General features: G+C 34.9%; 1 protein-coding gene and 1 pseudogene across 1 annotated transcript; both read right to left on the bottom strand.

Moving 5' to 3' along the window:
- Window positions 1-1,244: 1,244 nt before the first annotated feature.
- On the bottom strand, window positions 1,245-2,128 carry LOC149496987 (kunitz type trypsin inhibitor 104 pseudogene; annotated as a pseudogene).
- An 849-nt stretch (window positions 2,129-2,977) lies between these two features.
- Window positions 2,978-10,494, bottom strand: LOC149496986 (subtilisin-like protease SBT4.15). Its single transcript, XM_089719987.1, has 12 exons — window positions 10,305-10,494; window positions 9,547-9,981; window positions 7,483-7,542; window positions 6,855-7,026; window positions 6,589-6,719; window positions 5,809-5,914; window positions 5,199-5,721; window positions 4,909-5,009; window positions 4,578-4,805; window positions 4,107-4,214; window positions 3,665-3,879; window positions 2,978-3,561 (listed from the first exon to the last, which is right to left on the bottom strand). Exons 1-12 carry the CDS (start codon window positions 10,492-10,494, stop codon window positions 3,017-3,019), a joined length of 2,814 nt encoding a protein of 937 aa, XP_089576113.1. The 3' UTR covers window positions 2,978-3,016.
- Between the last annotated feature and the right edge of the window lie 3,387 nt (window positions 10,495-13,881).

Genomic DNA, 13,881 nt, shown 5'->3' with positions numbered 1-13,881 from the left:
GCCATGTGTGGCTAAACGTTCTGTTCAGTTAAGGATAAACCAAGGTAGAAGTTTGATTTCGATTGTGAGATTATATTGAACTTAATTGAATTTCTTTATTCTATTGCATTTATATTCTTTCTGTGACTTATTGGGAAAATATATCCCCTAGCGAAATTTTATTGAATGATTTAACAGGGCCCGTTATATTGTTTGGTTGAAATTTCCATAGCTATTCGGCGTAATCAAATCCGTAATTGTTTGGTTAGGTTGATGCAGTAGTAATTAATATAACGTAATTGGGTAGAATTTTTTAGGTTGTATTAAGAAAGAATATAATCAGATTTAAATGGATGCTCGTAGTTTCTGTTAATCTGGGCAGGGTTCTATTAGATTTTAAAGCGGTTAACAGTTAAATCCTTCATCGTACTTAGGATTGCTAGTTAATTAGGGGTTGTTATTAGATCGTATCTTAGCAACCTATTCCTACGGTAGAATTGGTTGGGTTGACGTTCTTTCTGGCTATAACTTGTCTGTAATATGAATTAAGGAATTAATCTTGAATCAATGATCACTCGAATCAAATCTTCGAACCGCGGTATGCCTTGGCTGAATTTACTATCAATTGTTCAGGTTCAATTTTTAATTTTATTGCATTTATTTCTTTGATTAAATTTTAATTCGTTTAGTTCGATTATTAAATTCCCCCGTTTCAATATCTATTTTTAATTTTATTTTCAATTCTGGTTTATTTTCGACAAAGCTAATCCCTAGGGTTCGACCCTTCTCACCATATTTACAAGTTTTATTTTGTAGGAGAGCAGGTTAATTATTTTTGGCGGATTCGACGCCCGTCATATGTTTATTGTGTAACATCATTATATTCCGACCTATTTAGCCCCCAATAAATAAATAAAAATATTTCAAATACTTAGTTTGATGTTGTGTTATTGTGAAAATTATTTATTTATTAGAAAATAAATGTTATCAAGGCATCTATAAAAACAAACTATTCATCATTGAAAGTAAATTGTTTTCGTAGCAAAGAAACAAAATATTGAACTTAAAATACCTATCAGGCTCAAACTAGCAACTCAAAGGTGCATAGCAATTTCAAATCGTAGCTACATGTTAGCTTTCTAGGCAAAGTTTTATTACTACTAATTCAACAAAATATATATATATATATATATATTCATTCTAAAATTTATTAAATACATGTTTTTTTTTTTTCATATATATGACAAATGAAAAGAAGGTTTACAAATTACATATAGCTAGAGTACAATTAATTAACACAACTAATTCATCATGCAAGATTTCCATATCATGCCTTTATTTTCCATTACAATATTTATAATTCAATTGCCAAACCTTTACCTTCTTTTGACATTTACATGTAGAATTAATTAATTAACCCGTTCAAATCGGAAAGGAAATGCAGGACCATCCAATACCAACAATCTCTTACCATTCTCAATAAAAATACCAACAGACCCACATCTTGGCTTGCAATTAGGGCAAGATTCAGTTGGGCAATATACAAAATTATAATCACCTCTTCCATTATTTTCAATCTTAAAATAATCTGGCCGTCCTGCAGTCAAAATAAATCGTCTTCCGATTTCTCCAACTCTCCAAGCAGTGGATTGAATACAAATAGTAAATGCTTGAAATGTAACGTTCAAGTCCGTAGACTCTTTGATCATTGTCTCTCCGTCTGCGTAGGGCTTGAATTTAACTGGAAGACGCTCCGTTATTTTGACAGTGATCGGATCTTGACCAACGTACAATGGGCATGAGTTGTTGCGATCAATTAGGGTTAAAGCACCAGCAACACCGGTAATTCCAGGCAATATGTAGTATTCCACGTCAGTTTGGACATGCTGCCCGGTGGTGTCTAGCACCTCAGGCTGGGCGATTGTGCCTATAGCCATAGAAATCAGCCATATGGTGAAGAAATCAATTGGAACTGATTTCATAGTGGTTGAATGCTAAGAAACAAGAATTCTGAATATTAAATTTTGTTATAAGTTGCTATTTTCATTTGTTGCATAGGCTTGGTATTTATACAAGTACCAAATGTATGTGAACGTTCTAATTAATGAGGATTTTTCTATTTGTCATTATCTAATTGATGATTGCTTGTGCCATAAGTAATTAATTGTCCTAATTTTTGTAACCCTTGACGATTAAAACTCGTATTGTAGAAATTTGAAAAAAAAAAAAAAAAAAAAGCTGGAATACATGTATGAGAACAAGTTTTCATTTAGTTTTTATTAGAATTTTTAATAGTTTTAATATAAATTATGAAGTTTATATTCATATTTTATTTTAATTATTGATTTTTGTTTCTTAACAATCTTGAGCTCCTTTTTAGAGGTTTTTTAAGAAATTTTATTAGGAAATTACTAAATAACTCAATAAGAAGAATGGGTTAAAAATAAAGAAAAACATGTTAAATTCATGAAAAAAACAAGCAACAACAGACCTAAGGTATGTAGAGGCAGTTGTTTTTCGGTAGTTTCACCCACACAATAAATAAGGTGGAGGCGGTTAAAAATGCTTTATAAATTTATCCATCAACTGCCATATAGTTCTCACCGTGTTGTCCTAGCAAACGTTCACAAGTTGTTAGCGTGGTTCGAATGCCCCCAAATAAATTCCTGCCAGAATGTTGAATTCAACTACTAACGATCAGGACCGTTAAATATGCTACTATAATTAGTAAAAAACAACAGAAAAACTACTCAAAAAATAGAGCTCCGCATAGGATAGGAATGTCTCTCCTTTACATGGCGGATATATATAATATATATTTCAATCCATGCTAATCTAACTTAATTATTGGCAATTACCATTAAATCTATAAAAGGAAGGAGAGAAGAGTGGATAAGAGATCATGTTAATTGATGTTATTGAATCAAAGTTCTGAATACTAATTGAAGACAAAATCTTGGAACCTAATTATGAAGTCAAAAACTAATTAAGCCTCCTATAACAATGACTAGAAAAAACAAAATAAACTAAAAAAAACCTAAGACGATGGTCTATATATAACGATAGGACTCCTCACACTATGTCTGGTATCATTCCACTCAAGCAAAGCTGATAAGGTCTGTGTCCCATTACGCATCACACCACCCTTAACTATAACCATAAAATTTTGCTTTTGATGCCGTTTTGTAAATGTTAAAGTTTCTGGAACAACTTTGACTGAGAGTCCTTTTTCAGCAGTCACAATTGCTTTATACACTGAACTTACATAAGCGACATTAGTCACCGTTCTGTAGAACACTGCAGAAATACTAGAGTTGACAAATTCTAGTTGTTTGTGCATTGAAGGGTAGTTGAGGCCATCTGTGCCTTGTGCTGGTCTGAAGTTGGTGCAATTATACCTTCTCTTGCCACCAATTAGAATACCGATCGTTGTGCTGTTATAACCTTCCTTGCATAGGAAACTAAGGTAGGAACTCATTGAAATATCATATATAAGGCCAGGATGTACTGCACTTCGTGGGTTTATTTGGCCTGAGCCAGAACTTAAATCTGTGTCTTTATCTCTGATCCTTAGAGGTGTGGCTGAATCAATGAGAATGACATATTAATTAATAATAATCATGTATTTTTAAAAACCTTCAATTGGATTTCATAAATTTGAATCAAGGGTTTAAAAAAGTGTCACCAGTAGTCATTAAGGCGCACTTGATAGCCGCCGGAGACCAGTCAGGGTGAAAGGTCTTGACGTAAACAGCAGCTGCAGAAGCATGAGGACAAGCCATAGATGTTCCTGACATAATGTTGAATGGGGCATGTCGATTGTCGATTGCTTCTCCAGTTATTGATGTCAATCTAGAGCTAGCAGCTAAAATGTCTACTCCTGGTGCAACAAGATCAGGCCGTCCAGTGGAAATTTTTGGTCAGATATATTTTGAATGAGAAATTTATGTTAGAAACTGTTTGTGAGGCCTATGAAACACATCCAAACTTACATGTTCTTTAAAGCTTTTTGGACCATCCAAACACTACTTAAAATGTGAGGTTAACAAATTTTCTTTGGGGAAGCTCATAATCAGTATTTAATATTGTAAAGATGAAATTTTAATTAAAAAAAAGTTAGACTAACCTTGAGGATGTTGAGGTTAAGTACTTGAGGTCCTCTACCAGAAAAAGTTGCCAAAGCAGGAGCTCTAGCTTTGACAGTTCTTGTCTTGTATATTATAGCTTGAGGATTCCTACAAAAAATTAATCCATTCCGAACTTAGATTTTAATAAATGCAAATAAAACATGTATATATATGTATAGGGCTGAGCATAACATGGATAAATCAAATAAAGCAAAATGAATAAATTGGTTCAGTTTGGTTCTAAAATATTCAGTATGATTTTGAGTTTACATATATTAAAAAAAATCATAAAATTTTAAAAATAGAACTGATTTAATCATAAAATTAAGTCAGAACTCGTTAGAATATCGATTTAATTCAATTTGATTCAGAATTTAGTTTAGTTTGACTTTTCATATGAAAAAAATTAAATTTATTTCGGTTGAAAATGATTAGTGATATATATGAAAGAAAAGCTAAAAAGAAACATACTTAGTTGTGTTAATATATAGATCTATGTCGTGGCCTTCCTTGACATTGACAATGGTAGCTGCTACCAAACTCTTGTAAGTTCCACCTTCTTGTTTATCAATGGACATAATTATTCCAGCTCCTTTTAGCTCTTTAACGGTGTAATCGGGGTGATAACCCTCACGAAGAAGACAGTAAACAATTTTACCCTGTACTTTGTCCCTGCCTAGTGTCCCACTAGCACAAGCACTATCTCACGCCACCATTGTAAATAACATTAATATTAGGTACTATAAATGAATTAGTTTTTTTTCTTTTTAAGAAAAAAAAAATAATGATCATGGAATATTACCTAATATTTCCATAAAATCCCATAGTAACGTTAGTTGCATGGGCTCCATTGGTTAAAGGATACATCTTCTTTCTTGGTGAAAATGTGTTGATTGAAACTCCCTATCAACCAAAAATAAAAAACAATACAAAATTTTTTTTTTTTTTTTTCGAACAATAGTTATTTCAATACATGGTATATAAAATTCTTAATTATCCCATCCTTAAAAGAAATTAACAAGATTTGAACAAGAAGCAAATGATCAAAACAAGAATATAATAAACATTGTGATAATATAAATGGTAACTTACCTCAGCTTTCATGCCATTGTCAAGCTTAAATGGGGTCTTGAACTTTCTATCAATGGAAGAAGCAGCAACTGTCAAAATCCATGGTGCAACATTTATAACAGTAGAAGGTTCAGGCCCCCAATTCCCAGCTGAACAAGAAGTCAAAATTCCTCTTTTCATAGCATGAAATGATCCAATTGCAATTGGGTCCTCGAAATAATTTCTAATACGTTCTCCTCCAATTGAAACAGATATTATATCAACACCATTAGCAATAGCATCATCAAAAGCAGCTAATATGTCCATATCTGTGGAGCCACCTTCTTCTCCCCAAGAAACTTTGTACATGGCAATGCGCGCTGATGGTACGCCTCCACGTGCCGTCCCTTTTGCTATGCCGTATAAGCTTGCGCCTTGGACGGAATTTCCAGCAAGAATGGAGGAAGTGTGGGTTCCATGACCAGAATAATCAGCTGCACTTTGTTCTCCATTAGACCCAAAATCAATGTTGTGTAGGTTGTAGTACTTTGCTCCAATTATCTTGCTACCAAAATTAGATTACAAAATACTCGCTATTAAAAATCAAAATTAAAACACTTGTAAAAAAGAAATATTAGAAAAAGATATATACTTGTTACAGGCTGTGAAGTTGCCTCCAGTTACACATTTCCCCTTCCATCTAGCTGGAGCAGGCCCTAAACCTTTGTCACTGAAGCTAGGAGAATCCACATCAATTCCTGCAAACTAATTATTTTAGCTTAACATAGCAATATAGAAAAAAAAAAGATGTATTTAAAAACTTGAGGCAGTTTTTTTTTTTTTTTTTTTTTTTATAACCTGAGGTGTAATCCTCCTTGCGCCATAGAGGGTAAAGGTAGCGGGAAACATGTTAGGATACCGGCAATAAAAATACGAGAATAATTAAGCAGCGGAAAAATTAAAATTGGGACACACAGAAATTTACGTGATTCACCCTCAACTGTTTAGGGCTACGTCCACGGGACCAACTCCGAATATTTTTCTTCCACTATTAAAAATAGTAAGCTTACAAAAAGAGTAATACAAAATAGTGGCACTCACAAGTGTTTCCCAAAAACACCCTAATAATCTTCACTATTTTCTAAACCCTTAGTTTTAAGAACCTTCTTAAAACTAAAAACTCTCTAATGTCTCTCGCTTGTTGTTGGTGCATCTAAACTGAGGAACATCCTCTCCTATTTATAGGAGAGGATTGGAGCTCTCAAAATTTCTTTCCCTTTTCTTTCATCACGTGTGTGGGTAGGCACCGCCACCACCAATAAAAGTTTTGTGGGTAACCTAACACCACCAACAAAAATGTGCGGGTCCTACTTGAGTGGGTACACCACAGCAAATCTCCCCCTACACACTCAAGTGGGGATGTTAGCCATACTCTCTATCATCCCTGCAGCTAGTCGACAATATTCAAACTTGTCTTTTGGAAGAATCTTCGTTAACATATCTGATCCATTTTCATCTGTATGGATCTTCTTAAGCTGTAACTGCTTCATCTCTAGTACATCCCTGATCCAATGATATTGAACATCAATATGCTTTGATCTTGAATGAAAGGAGGAATTCTTCCCAAGATGAATCGCACTCTGGCTATCGCAGAATATCAAATATCGTTCTTGATGAATTCCAAGTTCATTCAAGAACTTCTTCATCCACAGTAACTCTTTGCATGCTTCTGTTAGTGCTATGAATTCAGCCTCAGTTGTTGATAGAGCAACACATTTCTGCAATCTTGATTGCCATGACACGGCTCCCCCTGCAAATGTGATTAGATACCCTAATGTGGACTTTCTCGAGTCAACATCCCCAGCCATATCTGCATCGGTATAACCGACTAATACTGGCTTCACATCTCCAAAACATAAACATACTTTGGTCGTACCTCGAAGATACCTGAAAATCCATTTCACTGCAGCCCAATGTTCCTTTCCCGAATTTGAAAGAAACCGACTCACTACTCCGACTGAGTAAGCAATATCTGGCCGTGTACAAACCATGACATACATTAAGCTTCCAACTGCTGAAGCATATGGAATCTTTTCCATCTCTTCCTTCTCCCCATCGATAGAAGGGCACTGTTTTGAGCTTAATTTAAAGTGATTAGCAAGAGGACAACTAACCGCTTTAGAATTCTCCATTTTAAACCTTTGAAGTACTTTCTCAATGTACTTCTCCTGTGACAACCATAATTTCTTGGTTCTTCGATTTCTCGTAATCTTCATACCAAGAATTTGCTTTGCTGGTCCCAAGTCTTTCATAGCAAAAGACTTACTTAGCTGTTTCTTCAAGCTATTAGTTCTGACAGAATTATGACCAACAATCAATATATCATCTACATAGAGCAAGAGAATAATGTAGTCATCATCAGAGAATTTCTTTACGAAGACACAGTGATCTGAAGTAGTCTTTTTGTAACCTTGCTCCCCCATAACAGACTCAAACTTCTTGTACCACTGTCTTGGTGCCTGCTTCAAACCATACAGGCTCTTCTTCAGTTTACAAACATAATCTTCTTTCCCCTTTTTTATGAAACCCTCTGGCTGCTCCATGTATATTTCTTCTTCCAAATCTCCATGTAGGAAGGCAGTCTTTACATCCATTTGCTCGATTTCCAGATCAAAACTGGCGGCCATTCCGAGCACTGTCCGAATGGATGTCATTTTCACAACTGGTGAAAAGATCTCATCAAAATCTATACCCTTTCTTTGATTGAATCCTTTCACAACCAGTCTAGCTTTGAATCGTGGTTGGGAGTTGTGTTCTTCCTGCTTGATCCTAAACACCCACTTGTTCTTCAAAGCTTTCTTGCCTTTGGGCAACTTTACCAGCTCAAATGTTTTATTCTCATGCAAGGATTTCATTTCATCTTGCATGGCTTCAATCCAGTTCCTTTTGTATTCACTTTCCATTGCTTCTTCAAAGCATTCAGGTTCTCCCCCGTTAGTGATCAATACATATTCATTTGCTGAATATCTAGTAGATGGTTGTCTGACTCTACTAGACCTTCTTAATGTTTGAGAACCTTCTGGTGCTGGTGGCTGAACATGAACACCAACAAAATCTTCTTCTGGTTCATTCTGATGAGGAACTTCTGGATTTTCTAACTCTGGCTCTTGTTCTTGTGGAACATTTTCTTCATCTCCAACTTGTCTTTATTTTGTTGCTGGATGAACTATTTGCACATCTGTTGAATCATCTTCAGATCTATCGGCAGCTTGCTTCTGAGTCTTTTCAACATCTTCAATAGTCTGATTTTCAATAAATACAGCATCTCTACTTTTTATCATCTTTTTCTGGATTGGATCAAAAAATCTATAGCCAAATTGATCTTGACCATAGCCAATGAATACACATTGTCGAGTCTTGACATCAAGCTTAGACCTCTCATCCTTAGGAATATGCACAAATGCTTTGCAACCAAACACCCGCAAGTGATCATAGGAAACATCCTTTCCTGACCATACTCGTTCTGGAGTATCATACTGAAGAGGAACACAAGGTGAACGATTTATAAGATGAACTGCTGTAAGAAGAGCTTCATCCCAAAATCTTTTAGACAACTTTGCATGTGAGAGTAAACATCTGACTCTCTCCATCAAAGTTCTGTTCATCCTCTCAGCCAAACCATTCAGTTGCGGCGTCTTGGGAGGTGTTGTTTGATGTCGAATACCATGCTCTTTGCAGAAAGCATCAAATGGCCCAGTGTATTCTCCACCATTATCTATTCTGATGCACTTCAGCTTCTTGCCTGTTTGTCGCTCAACCAAGTTTAGAAATTGTTTAAAAGCATCTAAAACTTGATCTTTAGACTTCAAAGTGTACACCCAGGTCTTCCTAGAATGGTCATTGATAAATGTTACGAAGTATCGATTTCCACCATATGACATCGTCAATGGTCCACATAGATCTGAATATACCAGATCTAACACATTCTTCATTCTGGAAGGCTGAGAAATCTTGAAAGCTACTCTATTCTGCTTTCCTGCCATACAATCAGAACATTTCTCTAAATGGACTTTATCCAAACCAGATAGCATGTTGTTTTTAACCAGAGTTGTCATTCCTTTCTCACTCATGTGGCCTAGTCGTTTATGCCACAATTCAACTGTACTGTCATCCTCTGCTACATTTAAAGTATCTCAGGAGAGCTTTGCATACATCATATACAGCTTTGGATCTTTCCTTCCATTCGCTATCACCATGGAACCTTTTGTGAGCTTCCACTGGCCTTTTCTGAAGGTGCTACAGAAATTTTCATCATCAAGTCTGCCAACCGAGATTAAATTAGAATGCATGTCTGGTACATGCACGACATCTTTTAAAATTAATCTCGAACCATTTTCTGTCTCCAGGCAAATATCTCCCTTACCGACGACTTTCAACAGTTTGCCGTCTGCTATCTTGACCACACCCAGATTGTCTGGTATGTAAGATGAAAAATTTTCTCTCCGAGATGTTGCATGAAGTGTAGCCCCACTATCAATTACCCAACTAGTCTCCTGGGTTGCAAGATTGATAGTGTCTTCAATGAACAGTTGGAACTCAGCAATGGCATTAGCTTCATCATCACTGCTTTCTTCTTTCTTTGCTTTGCCTTTGATCTTCTCCTGATCACTTTTGAACTTCCGGGAATACCTTTTAATGTGCCCCTTCTTCCCACAATGATGGCACACAGTATTGGCAAATTTGTTTGATTTACCCCTGCTCTTATCTCTCGTATTTGAACTTCTAGATTGGCTCCTCCCTCTGGGCTGGTTATTTCTTTTAGCATCTGCTAAAAAAAAATGTCTGACTGAGATGAAGAAGGATTATGTGCTTTACGTCTCATTTCTTCATTCAAAACAGCATTTTTAACAAATTCTCAGCTAACTCCACTATGTGGTGTAGAGTTTGTTATTGATATCTCCAAAGTCTCCCATGACTCTGGTAAGGAGGCAAGCACCATAAGGCCGAGGATTTTATTATCAAATTTTATGCCCATATTTGACAGCTGGTGAATAGTCGCCTGCATTTCACTCAAGTGATCTGCTACAGAAGTACCTTCTTAGTATTTGAAATTCATCAGCTTCGTCAAATAAAATAATTGGTTGTTGCCGGATTTTGAGGCATATAGTTGTTCAAGCTTGTCCCATAATGTTCTGGCGTGAGTCTCGTTACAGATGTGGTTGTACACATTATCATCGACAAATTGTCGAATATAACCACAAACTTGTTCATGCTCGAAAGCCCATTTTTCATCAGTCTTGTCTTCCGGTTTGCTTGAACCAAACACGGGTAGATGCATTTTGGTTACCAAACACGGGTAGATGCATTTTGGTTACCATAAGGAGATCTCTCATTTTATTTCTCCATATATGGTAATTTGCGCCATTTAGACTGATCATTTTGCTCGTTCTAGCTTCCATGACTTTTGAGTGAATAGTAACCGTATATGTGAATAGTACCAGTATATGTGAATAGTAACTGTACACGTAAATAGTACTATACGTAAATAGTATCTGTATGCGTGAATAGTACTACACGTGAATAGTGCTGGGCTTAATAGTGACGGGCTCAGCAATAGTAACGTCAATAGTAACTATTCACCATCAACTGCGAGTTACTATTTTACTATTCATCACTAAGTCGATTTTGCAACGTCTTTCCGAGCGGACTGTACCAACGGACTCATCGTAATTTTCTCGTCTTCGTGGTATATTTATTTTCAAAATATATCCACGGATCCGGTACCGCTATCTGACCGGCTGAACCAGGCTCTGATACCACTTGTTAGGATACTGGCAATAAAAATATGAGAATAATTAAGCAGCGGAAAAATTAAAATTGGGACACACAGAAATTTACGTGGTTCACCCTCAACTGTTTAGGGCTACGTCCACGGGACCAACTCCGAATATTTTTCTTCCACTAGTAAAAATAGTAGGCTTACAAAAAGAGTAATACAAAATAGTGGCACTCACAAGTGTTTCCCAAAAACACCCTAATAATCTTCACTATTTTCTAAACCCTTAGTTTTAAGAACCTTCTTAAAACTAAAAACTCTCTAATGTCTCTCGCTTGTTGTTGGTGCATCTAAACTGAGGAACATCCTCTCCTATTTATAGGAGAGGATTGGAGAGAGCCGTGCATTACTCATGCACGGCTCTCAAAATTTCTTTCCCTTTTCTTTCATCACGTGTGTGGGTAGGCCCCGCCACCACCAATAAAAGTTTTGTGGGTAACCTAACACCACCAACAAAAATGTGCGGGTCCCACTTAAGTGGGTACACCACAGCAAAACAGTGAAGAAATACTACTCCCACAATGACTATGAGTCCTTAGGTAGCGGCAATAACCATAATTTTGTTGGCATTCTAAAATGACTTGTGCAAATGCTGACAAATCTGCAGTTGCCCACTATGATAATTCATTAGTCTCATGCTCCACCTCCTCCAATCGTGCAGCTTTATATATACAATTGGCGAACCAAAACTCTGCAGTTTACATTAAACAAATTCAAGGAAATCATCCTGAGGAAGAATAGGAAAGGCAAGACTAAGACTGATGGCAAGACAAAATGTATTATGCACAATCTAACCCGAGCATTTTAGCTCGTATGGTCATGGCAGATGCGGATTTTCATACAAAGATGAGAAAAATATTTAGGGAATATAAGGAATTGGGAGGCGATACGAGTGATTACGGGCTTATAGATTATCCATTATTATCAGCAGCCATTATAAGCGTCCTATTCCCACCAAAATTCAAAATGCCAACATTTGATAAGTATGATGAGACGACTGATCCAAGAAGTCACATAGCAAATTTCAGAATGATCATACACTTGCAAACAAACTTGTATGAATGGATATGTCATGTTTATCTGTAACCTCAAAAGATCGGCTCAAGAGTGGTATCATGCGCTAAAGACAAGATTGGTTGAGTCATTCACTCAGCTAGCCTCTTTACTCAAGCAAGTTTTATTACTAGTATCCTAATGAAGAAGATCTCTAACCTTCTAGATTTGAAGAGAGAAGAGGGACAGTCGTTGTGGCAATGCATCGACAAGTTTCAAAAGTTGGTAATGCAAGTTGACAATCTTGGTCATGAAGTCGCAGTTAGCACAATGGAAAAAAATTTTATAAGTATAATAAGTTGTTTGAATTACTTAACATTGATCCATTCAACTTTTGCAAAACATATGATGGGAGCAAACAAGTTTAAATAGGATGAAACCTAGAAAGCACAAAATGCTAATACAAAATGGTCTAAAGATAAGAAGGAGGAGGTTTCAAAAAGTTTCTCACCAATACGACAGTCAAAGCAGCAATGTTTGTCCTTGGTCCCTTACTGAAAAGGGGAAAGTTAAAGAGTAAACCAAGAAGAATTTACTTCTCTCAATAGTAGTCGAACAGAAGTACTAGTGTCGATCGTTAAACAAATCCACAGAATTATTTATATTATTTTAAATATAATTTTAAATAATAAAACTAAAATTAAAAAATATGATATTATATCTTTCCATTTAAACATAATATTTTTACAAAATATGTAAATCTCCGTAGTAACAGTTAACCCTTTAATTGATTTTGATGACAAATTAACTTCTTTGAATTTTTTGTACCTCAATTGCCTTTTTAAAAACTTCTAGCCCATGACATAAACAAATGAGTACCGTCCGCTATATGGAATGAGAATATGGAGAAGAGAATGCTTAGATGTAAAAAAAAAAAATGTTAAAAAAATTCATGTGTGTTGCCTCACAGTATTTTGGTGAATGGAATATAGAAAAAAATGAGCAAAGGAATTTTTCTATTACACAAATCGGAATTAAGGAATTTTAGTATTACAATAACAGTGATTATAGTTTAAGCGCAACTTGTGAAAATAAGCCTAAAAGAAAAACACTTTTGGATGATAAATTCACGAGCTTATTATAAAATTACAAATCCTAAGATTTAAGTTTGAAACTAAGAAAGTCATTTGTGAATAATAAGAAAGTCGTATGCTATTAATTAATTGAATTGAACGTGAAGTTTATATTACGAAGAAATAAGTAAGAAGTATAGTATTGAAAACAGGCATCATCATGGTTTGGTTTAAAATTTGAATTTAACCTAAATCAAACTGGATAAAATTGAAACCGATCCGTGATCAATGGTTCAAGGTTTTTAATCATAATTGAAACCGGACATTAAGGTTTGGTTGCATTTCATGTATTTTAAAATTAACACCAATGTTTCTTGTTTAAAATAGTTAAAAAATAAAGATAAAAAAGAAAATATCACACTTGATTTTAACTTTTAAGATTAATTTCAGCTTTCACTATTTAATGCAATAATTTTGTCATCACTTAAAATTTTTTAATACAAATATAACTTAAAAATTTTAAATGGAAAAAAATGAAAAATTGTTTTATTTTAAATGTTTTTAATTCAAATTTTTTACATTTTATAATATATATTTTTTACATACAACTTGTACATTATTCATTTAACATTTTTTTTTTTTTAAACTCTCAAATATAATAAGAAGATATGTTTCTCCTTTAATTTCTCCTTTGTTTTATTACAATTTTTCTAAGAATATTAGGAATTTCATATCGACTAAATAATAAATCCATAATTGTTATATAAGAGTGACAAGCTAATTAGCTAATTGATTGGTACTAATCTTTTAATATTGATTAGCG

This window comes from Jatropha curcas, chromosome 4, assembly GCF_041381405.1.
Source record: "Jatropha curcas cultivar XTBG-Jc1 chromosome 4, XTBG_Jcur_1.0, whole genome shotgun sequence".
In the NCBI taxonomy this organism is placed as follows: Eukaryota; Viridiplantae; Streptophyta; class Magnoliopsida; order Malpighiales; family Euphorbiaceae; genus Jatropha; species Jatropha curcas.
Note: the sequence above shows the minus strand (reverse complement) of the source record. Positions and strands in the feature narration are given on the sequence as shown.

Coding starts and splice junctions, on each gene's coding strand:
- LOC149496986 (XM_089719987.1), bottom strand. CDS start 10,494: ATGCATCTACCCGTGTTTGGTTCAAGCAAACCGGAAGACAAGACTGAT. Junction 7,543..9,546: donor TTGCCTGGAGACAGAAAATG/GTTCGAGATTAA, acceptor TGCTCTATGTAG/ATGATATATTGATTGTTGGT. Junction 3,562..3,664: donor GTGCGCCTTAATGACTACTG/GTGACACTTTTT, acceptor TCATTGATTCAG/CCACACCTCTAAGGATCAGA.